Here is a 21515-nt window from a genome sequence, read left to right as displayed (position 1 = left end):
TCCCAAGTGGCTACATCGTGTCATGTTTGGATTTGAGTCAGTGTAAAAGTATTTGAGTAGGTGCTTCCTTCATATCCATTGCCATCAATTAAAGCTCCCTTCTCCTCTATAGTGTCTGAATGAACCGGGACACTTGTGACTAAAGACACATTGGATACATACTCTTAGCACTGCTGAATGCCCAAACATTTACCAGAAAGAATTCTTTAATCATGTCATTTTTTTTTCTTATTCCTAATTTTTGTCATTTGACACAAAAGCAGGCACCAAAAAGATGTTGCTATAGAAACTGTAAAAAAAAACTTGTTAAAAGGTTCCTAGTTGTTTTTACATGATATAACCATCAGAGGAAAGAATAAAACAACACTTCTCATAATGCTTATTTGTTTAAAGTGCTAGACTAAAATATGGTTTACAATAAAGGTAACTGAACTGCTAGTATATTTACGGTTTGTGTCCCCCCCCCCGTGCAATACAACTTGACCCAAGCCATATCTTGAGTTAAATTCTCTGTTACATGTCCCATTTCACAAAACCTTCAAATAGAGCCGCTCACCCTAGTGTTCACGCAATTCCCACGTATGTCCAATAAATAGCCAATCTTATGCATAGTGGACTTTTACTTTATTTAAGGTCAGATAAATGTAGCATTTGTATTGAATGCTCCCTGCACTTTTAAGTGATGAGTGTGTCACTTTTAGTTACAGCTACAGAAGACCCAATATTTGCAGTTGGGACAGAGCCGTGGTCAGTACTATGGAGGGTCTCTGCCAAACGTCAATCAGATTGGGAGCAGTGCCATTGACCTGCCTTTTCAGGTGAGTATCTCCCAGCTACGTGTCTGTATGTATGTGGGGGATAAAGCTGGCTGTAGGTAAACTGGTCACCAAGGCTGCCAGCCATTGTAGGACGGACAAAAAGTATTCATATAAGATGGATGTAGAACTTCTACTTCACGCGCTTACAGGTACACTTGAAATTTACATTCATCTGCAGAACCCTAGCGACTTTCTCTGTTCTGTTAACGCTTTTTACAACAGTTTAGCAGCAAAGATATTTTTAACAATTGACACTTTTATTCTGAGCACAGGACACAGAACAACTTCATTGCTGCTCATCTATCAGCTCTTTAAGCCTTTGCAGCATAATTTATAAGTGCTAAACCATTTAAATATATTATCGGTATACATGGACTCCTTTTCCGGCACTATAATACTGCATTTGTCTGGCACTCTTTAAACAGAGCAGCCCATTAGTATGTCTTGTGCAAGCAAACCTATGCAGCTTAATGAGGTTGGAAATGCCATGCTAAAGAAGATTAACATCCCTTAACCCCTTCACGACATTTTAACACTTATGGACGACATCATTTACATTACAAGTTGGGCTTTCCATTGTTTTACAGCTTTGCCTCTTATAAATTGTACACAGCTAGTGCAAACATTAAATAAAAACAGATTATATTCAAAAGTTTGGATACACCTCATATGCCAAGGATTTTCATTAATTTTAGCAGTTATGGGGCAAATACTAAAACGTGCAATGTTTTTCCCAAGATTTTTTATTATATTTTGTACTTTATTTAAATTTTTTATAGGGAGACATCTCCATAATAAAAACATTCATTTTGAGTGCTCTCCCATTAGATTGCTGAGCTATGGGCCATACATTTTGGCAGCAGCTAGCAGAGGAAGACCAGGGATTTAGCTGTGCCAATTCTTAAAGCGATAGGACGTAATAGTTTGTCACACAGCATTAACTGCCAGGATTTCGAGACATATTATTACAGCCATCCTCGCAATAGGGGTTAATGTAACTTACTACCAACTATTTTAGATAAGCTTAACCCATATTAGTGAAAGTTCTGTTGTAACTTTTATAGGGCTGCAACCAATGATTATTTTCATAATCAATTTGTTGGCCGATTATTTTTCATTTATTTAAAATAATTTAAGAAAGTAAGGTAGGATGTTAAAAACAAATGGCAGAATAAAAAAACTTTGATAAAATACATTTCTTGTTTTTATTTCCCAACCTGCCCCCTAGTTATGCACATTTGAGCCCAGACATGCCACACTGCCCTCCCAGACATGCCACACTGCCCTCCCAGACATGCCACACTGCCCTCCCCAGACATGCCACACTGCCCTCCCCAGACATGCCACACTGCCCTCCCCAGACATGCCACACTGCCCTCCCCAGACATGCCACACTGCCCTCCCCAGACATGCCACACTGCCCTCCACACATATGCCTTGTATACCCTATATGCCTTGTATACCCTATATGCCTTGTATACCACATAGATTTGCAGACTTGTTCAGACTCATTCACAGACACAATACTTTTATAAATAAATACAGGGTTAATCTTCACTGCCCCCAGGATTTAGATTCCCCTCAGTTTGCCCCCCCCTTTACCTCTAACTGCACCTTAAGTTAACCTTATTAAATTAACCCTCAGTCCTCAGCGTTAAATTAATCCTGAAGAGAAGACCCCATCAACCACAACGGCCCCTAAATTAACCCTGAAGACCCCATCAACCACAGCTTCCCCTAAATTATCCCTGAATTAACCCTGAAGACCCCATCAACCACAACTGCCCCTAAATTAACCCTAAACACCCCATCAACCACAGCTGCCCCTAAATTAACCCTGAAGAGCCCATCAACCACAACTGCCCCTAAATTAACCCTAAACACCCCATCAACCACAGCTGCCCCTAAATTAACCCTGAAGACCCCATCAACCACAACTGCCCCTAAATTAACCCTAAACACCCCATCAACCACAACTGCCCCTAAATTAACCCTGAAGAGCCCATCAACCACAACTGCCCCTAAATTAACCCTAAACACCCCATCAACCACAACTGCCCCTAATTTAACCCTGAAGACCCCATTAACTATAACTGCCCCTAAATTAACCCCCACCTCCCCTAACTTTCAGCAGCCCAAATATTATACTCGGTTAGATGAGTGTCACAGCCCTAACTTTTACTAGCACCTATGAAGTTACTTGATAGCATGTAGATGTGATTAAAGCTAATTGAAACTAATTGCTGATACCTACACAGAGGCAACTGCTTATGTTTGGAGAAACCTGATTGCAAGCAGCCATGGCTACTAGTTTTCCCTTCTTGAGATACAAAAAGCAAGTTACTCAACTGTGTATCTCATTTGTACTTCTACAGAGATGCTCAGACTCACTGTTAAATGCCAATGACACTGATATTGTTTGCCAATCTAGCATTGCGGTTCTGTTCAATCCCTGTTAATTGTTGGGTTTCAGAGATGTTTCCTCCTCAAGCTAACAAAAAGCCTCAACAATATTGCATAACAAACTAGGTTTTTGTTTTGAACAACTTATTTTGTTAAAATAAACAACCTGAGTATTAAAATAACCATTCACAAATACTTTTTTCACAACACAAGTAATTTTATTGTCAAGGGAAAGTCTAGTTAAGACACCTCCTGGTTTTAAAGAAAATTAATACTATCACACACTTCCCCATACTCCCTTGGGTGTTTGTAGGCCAGACTGTGCACAGTACAGATAAGGCATCCTCTAATGTAACAGCATTCTACGTTCTACATCATGTAGAATGTATGCGTGCAACGGCTATTATGTGGAAATGCCGATACCAAGACACACAAATTGCAGCGTTCCTATGAGACATTGCAAAATCCGCCACATTGGTGGCGTTCTGATTTATTCAGTTAGCCATTGGCATCAATTGTTGTTTGGCCAAAACTTATGTGCAGGTACTGCAGTCGTTACCAAATTCACTTTCTACAAGTATTTGGTGAGTGCACACAGATACATAGCCCCATCTGGAGCAAGACAAGAAAATGTTTGGTAATTACATATATATTTTTCAATACATGTACAGTTTGAAATATTGGTGGTTTGAAGGATCAGCATAAAAAATAGATCAATAAAAAAATTGGTTCCACGTGTCCACATCCTGGCACCCAGGGCTTTGCGAGGACCCTATGCCCCTTCCGTGACCCTGCTGGGCGCCTCACGGCACTCGCCTCACCACACCTCCGCAGAAAATCATAGGGTGCCGGATTCACAATGGCAGAAGATAGGCAGAGGCGTGACTCGTCTCCACGAGGTGAGAGGGAAAGGGACATTAGTGTGAGTGTGTGTGTATTTGTATGTATAGTGCTGGGGTCGGTGTGTATGTGTGTAGTCTAATCCGTGAGTGTGAATGCTTGTACATGTAGACTGCTAAAAGTCAGTAAATGTATAGTGAGTCAGTATGGCTACTGTCTTGTAGTGCCAGATTCAGTGTGTATGTGTCCATAGTATTAGTGTGTAATTTTATATATGTATAGTGTTAGCCAGTGTGTATGTGTGGTGCTAGCATGTATGGTGGTGTTTGTTACAATATGACATTAGCATGAGTGTGTCAGCATACGGTGTGTGTGTTAGTGTATGGTTTTTACTTGAGTAGAGTGTGTAACTGTAAGTAAGACTTGACAAAGCCCAAGCACCAGAAAATTAATTAACATGATTGAGGAAGAAAAAAATGCTGTCTGCAATATCCAAGCCAAGTTTGTAGGTCCCTGGTATTTATATCTTAACAATAAAAAGCTGAGCAGTGCAGCTTATTAGCCAGGAGGAAGTGAGAAGATTAGAAAACACAAGGAAGAACTATTTGCATTAGAGCTGTCCAACTGCTGAACTTCAGCTACTAAAATGGATAAAGTTATTGGTGCACAGAATGGTAAAAGGGGCAAAAAGGAAGTTAATGTCAAGGTAGTGCATAGTACATGGTGTTTTGTAGTGATCTATTCCACTAACATGAGCTTAGTTATGTGCCTTGAACATATTTGCCAACGTGAGCCATCATCCACATCTTGATTCAAAGCTTATTTCTCCCTGTGCTGTTTCAATTTTGTACTATCTAGTATGCTGAGCAAATAAACTTACTAGTTAGTCATTTTATACTTTCCTCTGAAGGTTTGATTATCTAAAACTGCACAAAAATGTTTGAGAAATCTTCAGTTTCTATGGCTTTTGTGTCACGTGACAAGCATTGCTGGCAAAATTTTACTTCATTAAAGTGTTATTTCTGGAAAGGGTACTGGCAGCACTAGGAATGATGTCTGAAATGCTGCATTTAGTTACAAAACTGCACAAGAGTAGTTAACATATAGAAAAAGTAAATTTAAAGATTACTTTTAAGTGTTTAGTGACTAGCTTTTGGCTGCAAAAACAATGCCTTTAGAATATCCTTATTTACACTGGATAAAAATACTGTATTTCCCCATGTATAAGACGCATGAAAATTTGGGGTCTAAAAACTGGGTGCATCTTATACAGTGGTGGTAGATGTTTTATTTATTTTTTTACCGAAAAGGGGACCTGCTGCTTACCTCTGTGTTGTTCAGCAGCGTCGCTTGATCTGTCGAGGCGACACAGGAACCCAGTGTAGTCGCGTGAATGTACATCACGTCACATGACTCCGCTCAGTTCCTGTTCCTGTAAGAGCAACGCAGAGGGAAACAGCGGCCCCCACGGAAGTCTGCGAGCTACACCAAAAGATCTGCAGTTCAGGTAAGGGTGGGGGGAGTAAATGAATGAATTAAAATATATATATGTGTGTGTGTGCATGGATGCGTGTGTAGGGGGCAAAGGGAGGCTGAAAATGATGTGCATGTACTGGCTGCCTGAGCATTATAGGAGTGTGGTTGCTAACAATTGCTAGCCGCTAACATCAATCACACTCATATCATGCCCAGGCAGCCAGTTCAATAACTTTATGTAATATATTTTTAAATTTCGGGCCCCGAAATTAAGATGCGTCTTATACTTGGGGAAATACGGTAATTCCTGTATCTACAACTCTCCAGCTAATTGTTTTGTATTCAATTTGCAGATGACTATGTACTGTTTTGTTGTGGAGTCTCAAGCTTTCAGGGCTTAGAGCTCTTTTCTTGGTTTCCATCTGAAGGAGATAGCTCTAAGGTCCTGAAATTTGAACATTTATAGCAATTAAGCTACGTATGTTGCTTGTCACATTCATCTTTATACACTTTAAAGGTTAAAAGGCAGGTATTACTAGGTACTCCCTGGCAGCTGAAGTTTCAAGTCTGCTCCTCCTTGCAAAACATACAGGCCATACAGCATCAATGCCATTATTGCTATGCAGAGTGACATTTGTTTAAACCCACACAGAAAAACAGACGCACAGACAGGCAAAGGACTCACAGAGAAATACTCATCCTACTGCTAAGATGTGTCATGAGTTGGTTAGAGCAGCCTGAAAAAAATGTCATTAAGAAATAGTTTTAGTTTGTCTTGCCATCATAAAAGAGAATGTTACTTTAATTTAGGAAGATAACAAAGAATGGGGACATAAGTTGATCTGATGTATAATGAAAGGAGCTAAAGCAGCCAGTCACTGTAAGTGGGGCATCTTACTAGTGAAATCAGCTCCTTGAATGTTATGGAAGGGGTACTAAGGACCTTTTTGCAGCAGAGGTCAAGGTTCATTGGTTGATGCCAGAGGAGGCCCCTGCCAGCGACCAGTAAAGTCGCTCATACGGACCTTTAACTCCTGGAACCTCCCCAGGTCAAGTTCAGGCTTCAGGAGTTAAAGATTTGTATAACCGACTATTGGTTGCCGGTACTGAGCTTCCCTGGCATCAACCAATGAGGAGAAGCTGCCCTTCATGGGTTGGTGCCAGTGGAGGCCCCTTCCAGCGACCAATAGAGTTGTTTGTACGGACCTTTAACTCCTGAAGCCAGAACTTGGCCTGGTATCAACGCCTGAAACCCCCTGGCCATATTTTGGCGTCAGAAGTTAAAGGTCTGTATGTGCAACTCTTGGTCGCCGACAGGTTGATGCCAGAGGAGCTCAGTCCAATAGAGTTGCTTATACAAGTCTGAAGCCGGAACTTGGCCTGGGGAGGTTCCAGGAGTTAAAGGTCCGTATGAGCGACTTTATTGGTCGCCGGCAGGGGCCTCCTCTGGCCAAAAGAGTTGTTTGTTTAACTCCTGGAGCAATGGTCTCCCCAGGCCAAGCTGCTCTGAGCTATACTATGCAAAGTGCAAGGCAAGATACAACTTGGAGCAACTTGGCTTGGGGAGATCAATGGCTTCGACATCATGCGTTAAAGGTCTGTAAGAGCGTCTCTATTGGTCACCAGGAGGCTCGTCTGGCATCAACCATTGAAGAGCAGCTGCCCTGGCGCCAAAGCTGCTGCGTATTTTTACCGTGTTAACCGGGTATTAACCGCTTCTATAAAAAAAAAAAAAAAAAAAAAAAACACTAAGAACGTTAATGAATATTTGCCTGAAAAGAACATGAGAACGGGGGAATATTCATGGAATACAAAGATTTTTTTTTTACACGAAGACTTGGCCGGCCACCAAGTCTAAAATATATATATTTATGTATGTGGGTGTGTATCCTTTTGTACAGTACCCTCCTGTGTGGGTGTATAATATATATATACTGTACCAAAAATCGGTGCAGACTTTAATAGGTTACAACTTAGGCTGATCGGTGAATAACAATGTGGAATTATTATAGGAAGTATAGAGCAGTTAATTAAATGCCCTGGATCTTTCTTAGATGGGTGTATTAATGAAAATAAGAAAAGTGATAGTTCTTGCTGCTGGCTTCAAATGTGTTTTTTTTCCTTAGAATATTGTGTTCAGTTCTAATTTTTACATAACATATTTCTGATAGCTGTGTACTTTTCATGAGTATGTGATCTAGCTCTACTTTGTATAACTGTCACAAGTGGGAAAGGTCTTTACCACTAGACAAACAATGGACTCCCTGTCATACTATGCAATAAACAATAGAGTTCTCCGTTTTGATCACCCAGAGGGACCTCCTGATTAATGGATGTCTAAAGAGGAAATTATTTCATTGGATAAAACAGGACATCATTAACATTGTCATAATCAGATCAGTTTTTTCTTGAGCTGGAAAATCATCCGCAATATCACATGACTGACAACAATGGCAGCCTCCAGGTCTGCGGATAAAGGAAGTTTATTGAAACAAAAACTAAAATACAGTTTTCCATAATTATAAAATTACATTTATTTATATAGCTCCAGCAGACTCTGTAGTACTGTTACAACAGAGTCGGGGGGGGGGGGAATAATCACAAGCAATAGCAAACTCGTACAAAGGGAGAAGAGAGCCCTATTCTTGCAAGCTTTACAATCTAGTCAGTGGTTGAGGGGAGGTGAAACAGTAGGAGAGGACTGCTTGGAATGGGATGAGTTGGATGATCCGTGGAGTTGTCAAATGACTTGAATAGAATGTTGGCTGAAAGTTAATACAAAAAGGTTGTACGGTTCTCGAAAAAGTGGGTTTTCTGAGATCTTTTGAAAGTTGCATATGAGGGAGATAATCTGATAGAACAAGGAAAGCGGTTACAGAAAAGGTGAGGGGTGTCACGGAACTAGGGTTGCAGAAGCCTGTTAACACCATCTTCAGTTATGTTTACTTGTTTTGTCCCCAGAAGTATAATCACACCCTTGTGTCACCCTTTCGCTAGTTTTTACTAAATTTCTCATCCTAAATTTTCAGCGAATTATCTAACTATGGTATAAATAAAAGCTCTCTCTCCTTCAATAAACAATATATAGTTTACCAAAAGTATCAACAGTAAAATAGATGGAGCATGAGGGTTCATTGGCTGCCTGTGTTGTGGTCCCCAGGTGCCAATTAACCCCTTAACGACCAATGATGTTTCTGCACGTCATAACATTAAAAAAGCTTAGAAAGGGATCACTTTCTTTGCTTAAATGCTGTTGCTATAATGCCTCGATGTCTAATTTCAGATGTGAGACACTCATACTGAATTTTTCTTTGGAAATGTAATCAATCTCAAAATCGGTAAAGATTTTTGTTATGTCGTCGATGAATTGAGCTTTCCTTTGTCTCTTGGATTGTCTTGTAAATGGTATCATTGCTAGTTGAAACATCAACATGCAGTGCCACTTTTAGCAAGAGTAAATCACCAGTATGGGCTCTTCATTCAAGCCCTTCAGGAAATGTGATCCAGCCTTTTTCACAACCAACCTTGAAAGCATATATAGCGTGGCTTTTTAGCAGCGATTGATTATTAATACTGTGTAATGATTTTAATAGACAAGGAGTATCCTTTATTGGTTTACAGTTTCGATTTTCGGATCTTATAATGAAGATTTTTATTTATCGCTTTAAATGCATGCTGGATCCCTAGTTGTATTTGCTCAAATATAAGACACATTTTTTCCAGAGCCAATTCTCTTATATTCGATATCGTCTTATAATCCAACCTCAGAGGTCTGACTATAAGACTAAGATCCAGATCCCCCGCAGCTCTGCAGGGGACCTGGATCCTCCTCTCTAGCAGCCGGTGAACATCTATGCAATGTACCCAGACAACCCAATTGCTGCCCAGCACTTACACCAGGGGTTCTATGACTGAGCACTGGGGTGACATGACCTTCCGGGCGGCAGCTGAGGTTGCCTACGTGCATCGCGCAGATGTCCGCCGGCTGCCCGCACTTGACAACAGGGAGTCTGAAGCTTGGGAGTCAAGTCTGGGGATGCATTGGTAAGTCGGGGGGGGGCAGAGTGGCATATACGGGGGTAAAAGGCATAACTGGGGGGCAGGTTGGCAAATAAAAAGAAGTAAAAACAGGGAATTCAGTTTTCTCAATCGTTTTTATTAAATATGAAAAAATCGTTTACATGTGAATTAATATTTACTAGTAAAACTTTTTTCCCTATAGGGTAGTCTTATATTCAGGCTTTCTCTTTTTCCCCCCTAAATTAATCAAGTTTTGAGGGGTCGGGGAACATCGCACTTGATTAACTTTTGAATTCAATGATCTTACTAGTTTAAAGTACAACTTCTATCTGTTTGTGTCATTAAATGCAGACTTTCACCTCTCATAGCTTATGTTTTTATTGTTTTTGTATTCAATTTGTTGATGGTTGTTTTTCCTCAGTCAGTGGGATTTATAGGAAATCGTGCATATTCAATTAATGCCTTTGATTTCTAACTTTTCTACATGCCTTCATCCCAATATGGATTTAATAAACTAGGTTTCACAATTTACACCATAGACAAAAATGGATAAATATATAACCTGGTACAGTTAAATATTTTTTTTTCTTTCTCCAGACTCCATTTCAGTCTTCTGGATTAGACACCAGCAGGACAACTCGACATCATGGGTTGGTGGACAGAGTATATCGTGACCGAAATCGCCTCGGATCACCTCACAGAAGGCCTTTATCGGTGGACAAACATGGACGGCAAATATCCTTCCAAAAGATTTGCCAATTACACGTGTATTAGCTATTTTAAGTTAATAGCTAGCTAGTAATCGTTTTTGTTAAAGAAGACCAGAAAGTCTATGCAATCAGCCTCTTGTCATGGTCAATAGATCCTGCTAGCCAAAAGGTTGGCAAATATAATGACCGCTTGAAAAAAAAAAAGCCTTTCGGTGTTTCTTGGTAACGTTACTGCAGATAGAATTACTAACTAATCTTTCTAAAGAATATTGGTTCAAGAAGACGGTTGCAATCTGACACTCATATAAAGCAGAATTCTGCTAATAAAAGTAAAGTGGTGAATAGCATTCAGGACAGCAATACATAGCTTGATATCACTGGTTAATGATAGTATTTTAAATAATTATGCAGCAAAGAACACACTTGCCTGAATGAATATTTCTCATACATGGAACCTGCTACCAGTGCAAAATTTAAATAATTTCATTTACCTGAAAAGGACAACTTTTCTTCAGTTGAATGTAATGAAGATTGCACATGTTGTATTGGTACATTGCCGTCAGCTTAGCAGCCTTGTGGCTAGCTCATTCTACAGAGAAGTTGGTAACTAATTTATTCTAGCCTTTCCTAATAATGTTTATGTAATAGAGATAGAAATTTGTTTAGCACGTTATACCATATGCAGTGAAAGCCCATTTGTAGGTGAGAGTCTAGAAAGGCAAGAGATATTTGATATACTTATACCTGTTTTGTTTTAGCTTCATCAGTGTGTTAACAGTGAAATTGAGCTTAGGTAATAGAGTGGACAGGCTGAAAGGTCAAATCACTGCTAATTTTAATTTTGAACAGTTTCTCTCTGGGCTTTAGTTTTTGTTGATGTTTGACCCCTTAACTTCTGTTACCACATAGATAGCTGTCCATATGGATCTGTGTATTTGTCACCTCCGCCGGACACTAGTTGGAGAAGGTAGGTATAGTTCTTCTCAAGTTAACTTAAGTTACAGATGGAGTTCAAGACTATTTCAGTTGAAAAGTAGCTTTGATACAGTGTTATATATGCTGTTCCTTAACATATTCCTTAATAGCGTAATTATTTTTCATATCTGAGAACTCTTCAAATTTACTCTGGAAGCTTTGTGAATCATAGTTGATTACATGGCCCTTTGGTATAGTCATTGATCTCTGCGTGGGTGGACTGGCATTTTGTTTTGCCTACATCCTGTACCCTTTCCAGTCCTTTGGGACTAGCTCTACACATTAAGAGAGGGTATCATTGGGATGATGTTAGACATGATCAAAAAATCAGGCATATATAATATCAGACTACTAAATAGTAAATCTAGTGTGAGTAACTAGCAGAATAATTTAGGGGTTATTGTCATGTGCATACTATATGTTTATGTGAACAAGTCTAACGTGTGAGGTCGGTTACAGACAGTGTTATATTTACCTTCAGACCACCCTAGTCTCAAACTAAGACAGCACCCCCCTGTCGCCTCTACCTGTGTGTTCGGATCGCCGGTATACTAAAAGACGCTGTGGGACAGTGCCTTTTCATGAATCAATATGAAAATATGAGCGGCACAGCCTCCATAGCGTAAATAGGTTGTTTGTGGATAGATTTCCCTTGTAACTGGCACATTATTCTGCGGGACACTGGGGGGGCTCGTCTAGGACGGGATAAGTCACTGGTTACAGCAGTAAGCTTTTCCTTTCTACTTTAGTTTGCATTTTTTATTACAAAAATAGAAACTGTTTTGTTCTCTATATGAGAATAACCATTGATAAAAGAAGATTACATTTTGGATCTGAATCTTTTTATTGAATTTGAACATTGTGGGTTTTTTTTTTTGTTTTTTTTTAAATTAGGCTACAGCTGTGATTTGAGGGGATTTTGGAGGCTATGTTGTAATTTAAACATTAAGATGAGATCTCTGTGTGAAATTCTTCTGTAAAGGAAGTTACAAATCAGTATTTCATGAAAGAATCATAAGAAAACAAAAATATAACTTACTATAAAGATTTACAAATGGTTACTATATGATTATGGAATTTTCCTGGCCTGTAAGCTACAGTCCAGAAATAAGGTTGTGTTTAGCATCAAGTGTAGATTATTTTACTAGGCACCCTTTTTGGAGGCTATTAACTCATGAGAGATTTATATTGAAGGAGTTGCTGAATCCCTGTTTCTACAGTGTATTAAAAACAATGTAACTGGTTTTATGATTTACAAAAGTAAAATGTGGGTTACTTCCCGTAGCCCTGGTTGCGAGATGATTACCTTGTATTCTGATTTTATGTTTCTTCGCACAATTAGAGCAGAACTATATGTTTTCTGTATCAGAACTCTTATTCCTTATACTGCACTTTCTGTTCTCGCTTAATTGTTTTGTATGTTTTATTTAAACAAGTTACTGTTTTCATTTTTTCTATTTTCCTGGTAACACTGTTGCTTAATTTGTAATCGGCAGTTTAAAGGGGCATAATTATTTGGGGATTATGTACCCCCAACTTTATTATTATTATTATTGCTAGTATTTAGCATATTGGTTTATATTTTGAAATAAGCTTTCCAGAATTTTGTTTCCTAATTTTAAGAAAAATATTGTTAGCTACTTAAGTCTGTTGAATGTGTTCTACTGTATGACTGCTTATCATAACTGTAGATAAAGAACACATACTGGAATAAAACCAAGTTTTCTTAAGATGGCCCAGCTATGATATTAAAATACCTGATTGTTTTATTATACATTTTCCCATAGGACCAATTCAGATTCCGCATTACATCAAAGTACAATGAACCCTAGTCAGCAAGAGACTTTCAGTGGCAGCTCCCAAGATGCCCATCAGAAACGAGGTAATACAGAATGATGTACTTTAAGGCTTTAATGCGTCGAAGGAGTGAGTCCTAAATAAATACCAATAGATTTATCTTGCAAACATACAGTACTTCATTTCTGTGGTGGCTTGTATATGCTATGTACACTCTTTAAGGTGTTTTGAGGATAATTACATTAGGGTTAGGTAGTATATTTCTGCTTTCCTATAGGAATGAGTCATATTTTCTTCTCCTTGAGCAGGGCATTTGGACAAAAGTCATGGGACGCCCCTCTTAATTATTGACTTCAGGTGTTTCTGTCTGACCCATTGCCACAGTTGTATAAGATCAAGCACCTAGCCATGCAGTCTGCATTCACAAACATTCTGAAGAGCTCAGTGAATTCAAGCGTGGTATTGTGATAGGATGCCACCCTTGCATAAAATTTCATCCCAGCTAGATTATTCCACAGTCAACTGTAAGTTGTATTATTTTAAAGTAGAAGCGTTGAGCCACAAAGTAAAAGCTCAGCCACAAAGTGGAAGACCATGTAAAGTCACAGAGGAGGGTCACAGAGGGCTGAGGTGCGTGGTGCCGCCAATGAATTGCAGACTCCATAGCTGAAGAGTTCCAAACTTCCACTGACATTAATATCGGCACAAAAACTGTGGGGCAGGAGCTTGATGGAACGAGTTTCCATGGGTAAGCAGCTGGATACAAGCCTCACATCACCAAGTACAATGCCAAGCATCGGATCAAGTGGTGTAAAGCATGCTGCCACTGGGCTCCGGAGCAGTGGAAACGTGTTCTGCTAAGTGACGAATCACGCTTCTCTGTTTGGCAGTCTGATGGGTGGGTCTGGCGAATTCCAGGAGAATGTCCCTGTCTGACTGCATTGTGCCATCTGTAAAATTTGGTGGAGGAGGGATAATTGTATGGGACTGTTTTTCAGGGGTTGGGCTAGTTCCCCTTACTTCCAGTGAAGGGGAATCTTAATGCTTCATCATATTAAGACTTTCGGACCATGCTATGCTTCCAACTTTGTGGAAACAGTTTGCGGAAGGTTCTTTTTTTTTATTCCAAAGTGACTGTGCACCAGTACACAAAGCAAGGGCCATAAAGACATGGTTGGATGAGTTTGTTGTGGAGGAACTTGACTGGCCGCACAGAGCGGTGACCTCAACCCCACTGAACACTTTTTTAATGAACTAGGAGATTGCGAGCCAGGCCTTCTTGTCTAACATCAGTGCCTGACCTTCCAAATGGTCAACTGGATAAATGGGCAAAGATTCCCACAGAAAGTCTCCAAAATCTTGTGGAAAGCCTTCCCAGAACAGTGGAAGCGGCTATAGCCACAAAGAGGGGACCAGCTACATATTAATGTCTATGTATTTAGAATGTGTTGTCTTAAAAGTCCCTGTTGGTGTAATGGCCAAGTATCCCAATACTTTTGTCCATATAGTGTTTATCTGCACCATTTGAATTATGTCCTATTGGTATACTCTGGTTTTCTGTCTGTGGCTGGTAATTACTAGCCCTCGCTGGTGTCTTTATTTGGAAACCATTAAATAACGGAAAGGCTCACTGACATTTCAGTAATTGCTTCGCCAGTGTCTTTATTTAGACAATAACAGGGCCAGTATCGCTGGTCAGGTCATACATTATAATTCAAGACCTTGCAGTCAGTGGGTTATCAATTATGGTTATTATCTATAAATTGGTTTTATGTATCCTTCTGCTATACTTTACTATACAGCTCTGTTGCATAGACTGCACAATTATCTTCACGCACACTGCAGAAATGATCCCTTTTCAAGTGATCACCTGCTTGCACGAACAGCTGTATGGAGATGCTTTCATTTCCCAATGTTCATCTTCTTATTTCTATTTTCATTAGTCTTGCTATTAACAGTCCCAGGAATGGAAGATAATTCTTCAGATGTGGATAAATCGATAAACAAGCAAGGATGGGATGCAAAGAAGGTAATTTTATATTTTCAAAAAGCTTGGATTTGTTGCCATGATATGTTAAGGCAAAAATCATTAGTTTCCGCATCATACCCGCTAGGACCATCAGGCTGTTAATGTTACCCTCTAGCAGACTTTTGAATGCCATGGGCTGCAGCAAGACGATAAACCAAATCATGTATTTCATTTTTTTTTTTAAACCTTATTGACGGAGACTGAAAAATAAAAAGGAAAACATTACTGAAAGGAAAAGCATATACACCACAACATCAATTCAGCCAGTAATGGATAAACATCCCTTTTTATTGTGTTATGAATCCCAAAGCACCCTGGATCACAGAATACTCACACGTACATCCACAAGCAAATATTATTAGTCATACAAATGAAAAAGGTACCTTCACAAAGGTTGCAGTACATTGTGAAAGGGGCAGGAATGATAATTAAGTTCCTTAGTTATGGTGGATATTCCTTCACTGTGCTCTCGTGGTCCTTTTGTTCTCCCAGTCAGTAAACTGGTTCTTTTGTCTAATCGAAACAATAAATGTTATGTCGAGGTGTTTTTTGCGGAAAACAGAACCGTATCAACTTTGAGTTACCTGTGGGTGCAGTCTCCTTTGGGTTTTCTTCTTACATAATGTGCAAAAATGTCAGTTGTCCTGCACCGCCTAAATAGACTGGGCCAAGGTATTTATCAGAGTTAGTCTTGCAACTCATGGAAGATAACTGGGAGAGACACAAGAGGCTTAGTGGTAATAAATAAGAGGCTGTCTACATAAGCCACAAATCTATGCTTACGTTTGTGAAAAAACTGTGAATAATAAATGGGCTGGTCTTTGTAGCACATAAAGGCGAGATGCATGTGAATTGTTATCGTGTCTTTCTGGAGCTTATGCCCACCCGTTAATTGTGCTAAAAGGTATACCCTAAGCATCCCGCGCTACCAGGGGTGAAACCTCAGGAGCCTCGTTGTCAAGAAAAAGTGTTTGAGTGTTGCATGCACTAATATACCCAAAATGAGAGTGATATTATGAAAATTTCTTGGCAGATGATGGGAGAAAAAAAATGAAGACCAGGGAGTGGTCTGACCAAGTCGGCACTCTACTTTTAGCACAGTGTACTAGTTCAATGTGGTCCTATATAATGTGTATGTTGTGTGTATTGAAGTAAAACATGAAATCTTGATCTGTATGGTATAAGGCTAAACAGTCTTGAATCATGGCTGTATTGACCTCCTTGGTAGGTAAAGAATGGGAAATTTGCATTGTCACAAAATTTAGATAACATTTGTTAGTGGGGAGTCAGCTGACGAATCATAATCATTGGCGGATGGAGCAGTCATCCTCTTCTGCTTCTAAGTCGAGGACTGCAGTCTTTCCAAAAGAGGATTGTAATGTTGCAAGTTCCTCTCTTCCCAATGCTCTAGTAGATAAATGGTCAAGGTGCATATTTTGTGCTTCCCCATTAGGCGTAAGAGACAAAATGCTTAAATGTATGCATTGTGGAGCTATACTATGATTTTACCAACTTGACGAATATACACAATAGTTGGATAGTTAGTAACTGGATAATTTGCTTTAGGGTTGTGGTTTCAAATTAACTTCACTATACATTTTGAAGGTCCACAGCCCTTGAGTTTCTGTTGCAGAAATATCCCAGTTGGCTCTGTAATGTATGGTTATGTAAAGAAGATGTCTTCAAAGTCTCCTCCCACATTGAATTATGCATGTTACAGAGCCAGTTCAGCCCTTCTTATTGGAGAAACATGTCCTTTATAGTGAATAGTTCAGTGGGGGTATTGAAACTCTGCCTGTAATGAATAAACCCCACTTTACTATATGGCGTGCTCATAGATAAAAATGTTATCTGCTTTAAGCCAAACATTTTGGGATGTCAAGGTTAGCTGAGTCAGTTCTGTTAACAATGCTTTATCCGCTTCCATAAACACTATAGCACAGGAGAAATAATGTTTTTGTTTAAACTGAATACCCTTTTTATTTTTTTCTGTTTAGACAGGATCTTCAAGGCCTAAATCATGTGAAGTTCCTGGAATAAAGTAAGTTGAATGTGCAATGACAGTGGAGCTTATATGATATAATGCTCTCTATTTCTTCTGCAGAATGAATTGTTACCTTTAAAACATAGCATTTAGCAATTTAATTTTGTGCTTACCAAGTTTGTGGTGAAAAGGGATAAAACGTATATAAATAAGTTCTGGTTTATGAAACCTTTTCTTACAGGGAATGTTTCATGAACATCATATGCGTACGGTGTGGCCAAAGGGTATAGCCACCCATGGGCTACTAAATTAAAAAGGCATACGTTTCTTGCTACTTTATTTGGTTTAGTGGGTAACAGTTTGTGTGCAATTCCTTACTGTGGCTTGAGGTCTTGCTCTCTTTTACTGGATGAGCCAATTCCCAACAAAACACCAAGTGTCTTGTGGAGGACAAAAACGCATCTATTTTTTTAATGTTATTTGTTTTCAGTTATAGGGAAAAAAATACTTTCAACTATCGATAATTAGGGAACTGTAGCACATGAGTGGTTTGTATTTAAACATAGAAGAGCAAGATCTATCCAAAGTATATGTAAAATATAAGTGGGGAAGTTGACAGATTAAGATTAGCACAGTGAAAACTACACTATATGACCAAGAGTATGGAGACACCTGACCGTCACACAAGCTTGTCGGAGATCCCATTCCAAAACCATGGGCAGTAAAATAAAGTTGCCTCCACTCTCATGAAAAGGCTTTCCATAAAATTTTGGAGTGTGTCTGTGGGAATTTGTGTCCATTCAGCCAAAACAGCATGTGTGATGTCAAGCACTAATGTTGAATGAGAAGGACTTACAATCTCCATTCCAGTTTATCCCAAAGGTATTCAGTGGGGTTAACGTCAAGAGCGCTGTGCAGGCCCTTGGGTTCCTCTACTCCAAGCTCATCAGACCATGTAATTATGGACCTGCTTTGTGCACACAGACACAGTCATTCTGTGACAGGAAATAACCTTCCCCAAACTGGTGCCAAAATATTGTAAGCATGCAGTTGTCTTTATGCTGTAACATAACATTACCCTTCACTACAACTAAGGGGCCTACACAAAACCCTGACAAACAGCCCCAGATATGCTATCTTGCCTTCACCAAGTTTACAATAGGCACTATGCATTCCGTTAGGTAGCATTCTTCTGGCATCTGCCAAACCCAGATTCAATTATCAGATTTCCAGATAGTAAAGTGTGATTTATTGCACGTTTCCATTGCTCCAACGGCAGTGTGCTTTACATCACTCCAGCAGACCCTTTCCATTTCACATAGTGATCTTCACCTTGTGTGCAACTGCTTGACCATGGAAATCCATTTCACGAAGAGCCTGACGCACATACTTGTGCCATTGTTGTTGTTTTCAGAGACAGGTTGGAATTCTGTTGTGAGGGCAGACGAACTTGGTGGCCCCTTCTCTGGGAGTATGCTTGGTCTACCACTTCGTGGCTGAGCCGTTGCTACTCCTCGATGCTTCCACTTCACAACAGTAGCACTTATATTGGCCTGGGGCAGATCTAGCAGGGCAGACATTTCATGAACCTTCATTATGACCCATTCTGCTTCCCAAGTTTGTCTATGAAGAAGACATACCTATGTGCTTGAAACACTTAAACTCAAAAATTATACTTTTGTGTGTGGGTGTCTCTCTGTCTCTCATATATATATGAGAGAGAGTTTTCTCATCATCTCTCTTCATTAGCTTATAGTGGAGATCAATAGCATGTTTGTTACCACTCTCCCTCCAACATTTCACCTTTTTTTTTTTTTTTTTTTAAGTCTCCTAAATGAACAAACTATGAGTCAATCTTCTGGAATTCCTCCAGAAATATCTGCCCAGACCACATGGCCCTTTTCTGTGTTTTAGCAGCAAACGATATAGGCCTGCACTGATCTGATCAGTGAAAAGAAGCTAGAACAGCAATGGTTGACATTATCAATCAAAATGTATAGGTATAATCATGGCTGTCCCAGTGTTTTGTGTATCAACTTTTTAGTAGTCAGACTATAAAGCACATATATATGTACATATAATTTGAATTCTTACTGTAAATATGTTTAACGTTCTTCTTGCTTAAAGGCAATGGAAAACTAATACATCTTTTTTTTTTTTTTTTTTTTTTGAAGCATTTATCCATCAACTGACCAAGAGAACACTACAAGCCTAATCCCTGGTGCACATAACACAGGCGGTTCATTACCTGACCTGACAAACATCCACTTTCCTTCTCCGTTGCCTATCCCGTTAGATCCTGAGGAGTCCACCTTCCCCACCTTGAGTAACTCCAATAGCACTGGAAATCTAGCATCCAATTTAACTCACCTGGGCATCGGTTCTGCAAGTTCAGGTAAGCATGGGCTTAATCGTATAGTGTTGGTTTTAATGGAGTTTTTAAAAACTGTCGGTCAAATTTATATTTAGAAATCAGTATCTTAAGAGCTCTCTGTGAATTGTGGAAATATTTTGGACATGCAGTTATAAAATATCTACGTTATAAAGAACCAGGTGATTCTGTAGTGCTATACGTAAACTCTTTGTGGGTGTTTATAAAACAGAAGTGTTAACTAAATCGATACAGGGTAAACGGCATTATCTTGTTTAACCCCTTAAGGACTAGGCCTTTTTTACTTTCTAGGACCAGAGCAATCTTCTGTGTTTTTGCTATGTCTCTTCAAACCAGCCTATGTTCCTCTATTATTTTGATTTAATTTTTCTAATTTTTTATTTTTTTAAGCCCTACCTAACACTATATCATTTATTCCGATCTAACCCTCACCACACCGCCTACCCAAATTACATTTAAAGAAAAAAAAAAAAAAGCAGGAGAATCCCTTTTGAAATAATTCTACAGGGGTGTCAAGCAGAGTATATGTGGTATTGGCAATCTGTTGTCTCCAAGCTTACTACTTAATCTTATCTCAGCATTTACCTTACCGTTTATAAGACAAGGTTTTTTTTCAGAGCAATGCTTTGAAAAATAACCATTGTCTGATATTTGAGGTCATCTTCTAACCAAACCTTTAAATAGAGGTCTGACTACAAGACTAAGATCCAAATGCCCCGCAGGGCTGCTGGGGACCTGATCCTCCTCTCCGGCAGCCGGAGGAGGTCTGTGCGATGCGTGCAGACAACCTCTGCTGCTGCCGGCACTTCATGGATTTCCATGGTCGAGTAGTTGCACACAAGATGAAGATCACTATGTTAAAGGGAAAGGGTCCACTGGAGTGGTGTAAAGCACCACACTGCCACTGGACTCAGGAGCAATGGCAACGTGCAGTAAATCACACTTTACTTCTGTATGATGGAGTGCCGGCGTCACATGACTTTTTGGTGCTCATTCATAGAAGCCCTGGCCGAGATTGTGTGTGCATCACGCAGACCTTCACTGGCTGCCACCACTACACACCAAGGAATCTGAAGCACGGGAGACAAGTCTAATGCACTGGTCGGGGGAGGGTAAGAGTGGCGTATAGGGGGTTAAAAGGAATATCATGGAGGCAAAGTGGCATATAGTGGTTTAAAAGGAATATCTGGGGGGCAGGCTGGCATATAGGGGGTATAAGGCATATCTGGGGGGCAGAGTGGCAAATAGGGGGTCAAGAGGCATATCTGGGAGGCAGAGTGGCATATAGGGGTATAAGGCATATCTGGGGGGCAGGTTGGCAAATAAAAGGAAATAAAAACAAAAAATGCATTTTTCTCAATCGTAGTTTTTATTAAATATGAAAAAAATTGTTTACATGTGAATTAATATTTACTAGTACACCTTTTTTCTTATAGGGTAGTCTTATATTCAGTCTTTCTGTTTTTACAAATTAATATTAAAAATTTGGGGGGTCGTCTTATAAGCACTTATGGTATATACGGTATATATATATATGGTAGATATGGTATATACCTTCTTTGTTCTTTCTGTGCATGAAAAAACTCCTCAATAAAAGATTAAGTATTAAAAAAAGGTAAAAATAAATCTATACATTTTTTGGCAAATTCTAGTTTCAATAGATTTTTGGGTTTTCTGACAGAACATGATTATCACACAAAATGCATGACAAGTATTAATTACATTGTTGTATCAGCTGTGGTCATTTGAATGTTGTAATGAATAATGTTTCATACAGTTTTGGAAATACAAGTAAACTGGAGTCATAGACTCTAGACTTTAGGTGTATAAATTAAGGGAATTAGAAAAAATACAATAAAGTGCTCAAACTGTATATGCAGGACGTGCATCTCTTTATTATATATGGGTTAAGAAAACCAGGGAATCACAGTTTCCTACTGTTCTATCTCCAGCTCACAATCACATTGAGAAGCAGAAAGACTATTTTATTATTATCTTTTATTTATATAGCGACAACAATTTATGCAGAGCTTAATACAATACATATATTCAAGGGGTATGACAAGACGAG

General features: G+C 39.3%; 1 protein-coding gene across 3 annotated transcripts in view; it reads left to right on the top strand.

The window, feature by feature from the left end:
- The window catches only part of CRTC1 (CREB regulated transcription coactivator 1), a 71022-nt gene that overhangs the window by 25387 nt on the left and 24120 nt on the right, over positions 1-21515 (top strand). For 2 of the 3 annotated variants that reach the window (XM_053465649.1, XM_053465666.1), the window contains exons 2-8: positions 702-818; positions 10155-10295; positions 11176-11234; positions 13030-13124; positions 14983-15068; positions 17066-17109; positions 19227-19447. In XM_053465649.1, coding sequence (XP_053321624.1) covers positions 702-818; positions 10155-10295; positions 11176-11234; positions 13030-13124; positions 14983-15068; positions 17066-17109; positions 19227-19447 — 763 coding nt within the window. The remainder of the gene's footprint in view (positions 1-701; positions 819-10154; positions 10296-11175; positions 11235-13029; positions 13125-14982; positions 15069-17065; positions 17110-19226; positions 19448-21515) is intronic. The other variant, XM_053465658.1, reaches the window with a different exon arrangement.

This window comes from Spea bombifrons, chromosome 1 (genome assembly GCF_027358695.1).
Source record: "Spea bombifrons isolate aSpeBom1 chromosome 1, aSpeBom1.2.pri, whole genome shotgun sequence".
NCBI classification, from domain to species: domain Eukaryota; kingdom Metazoa; phylum Chordata; class Amphibia; order Anura; family Pelobatidae; genus Spea; species Spea bombifrons.
This window is presented reverse-complemented; position numbering and strand designations above follow the sequence as displayed.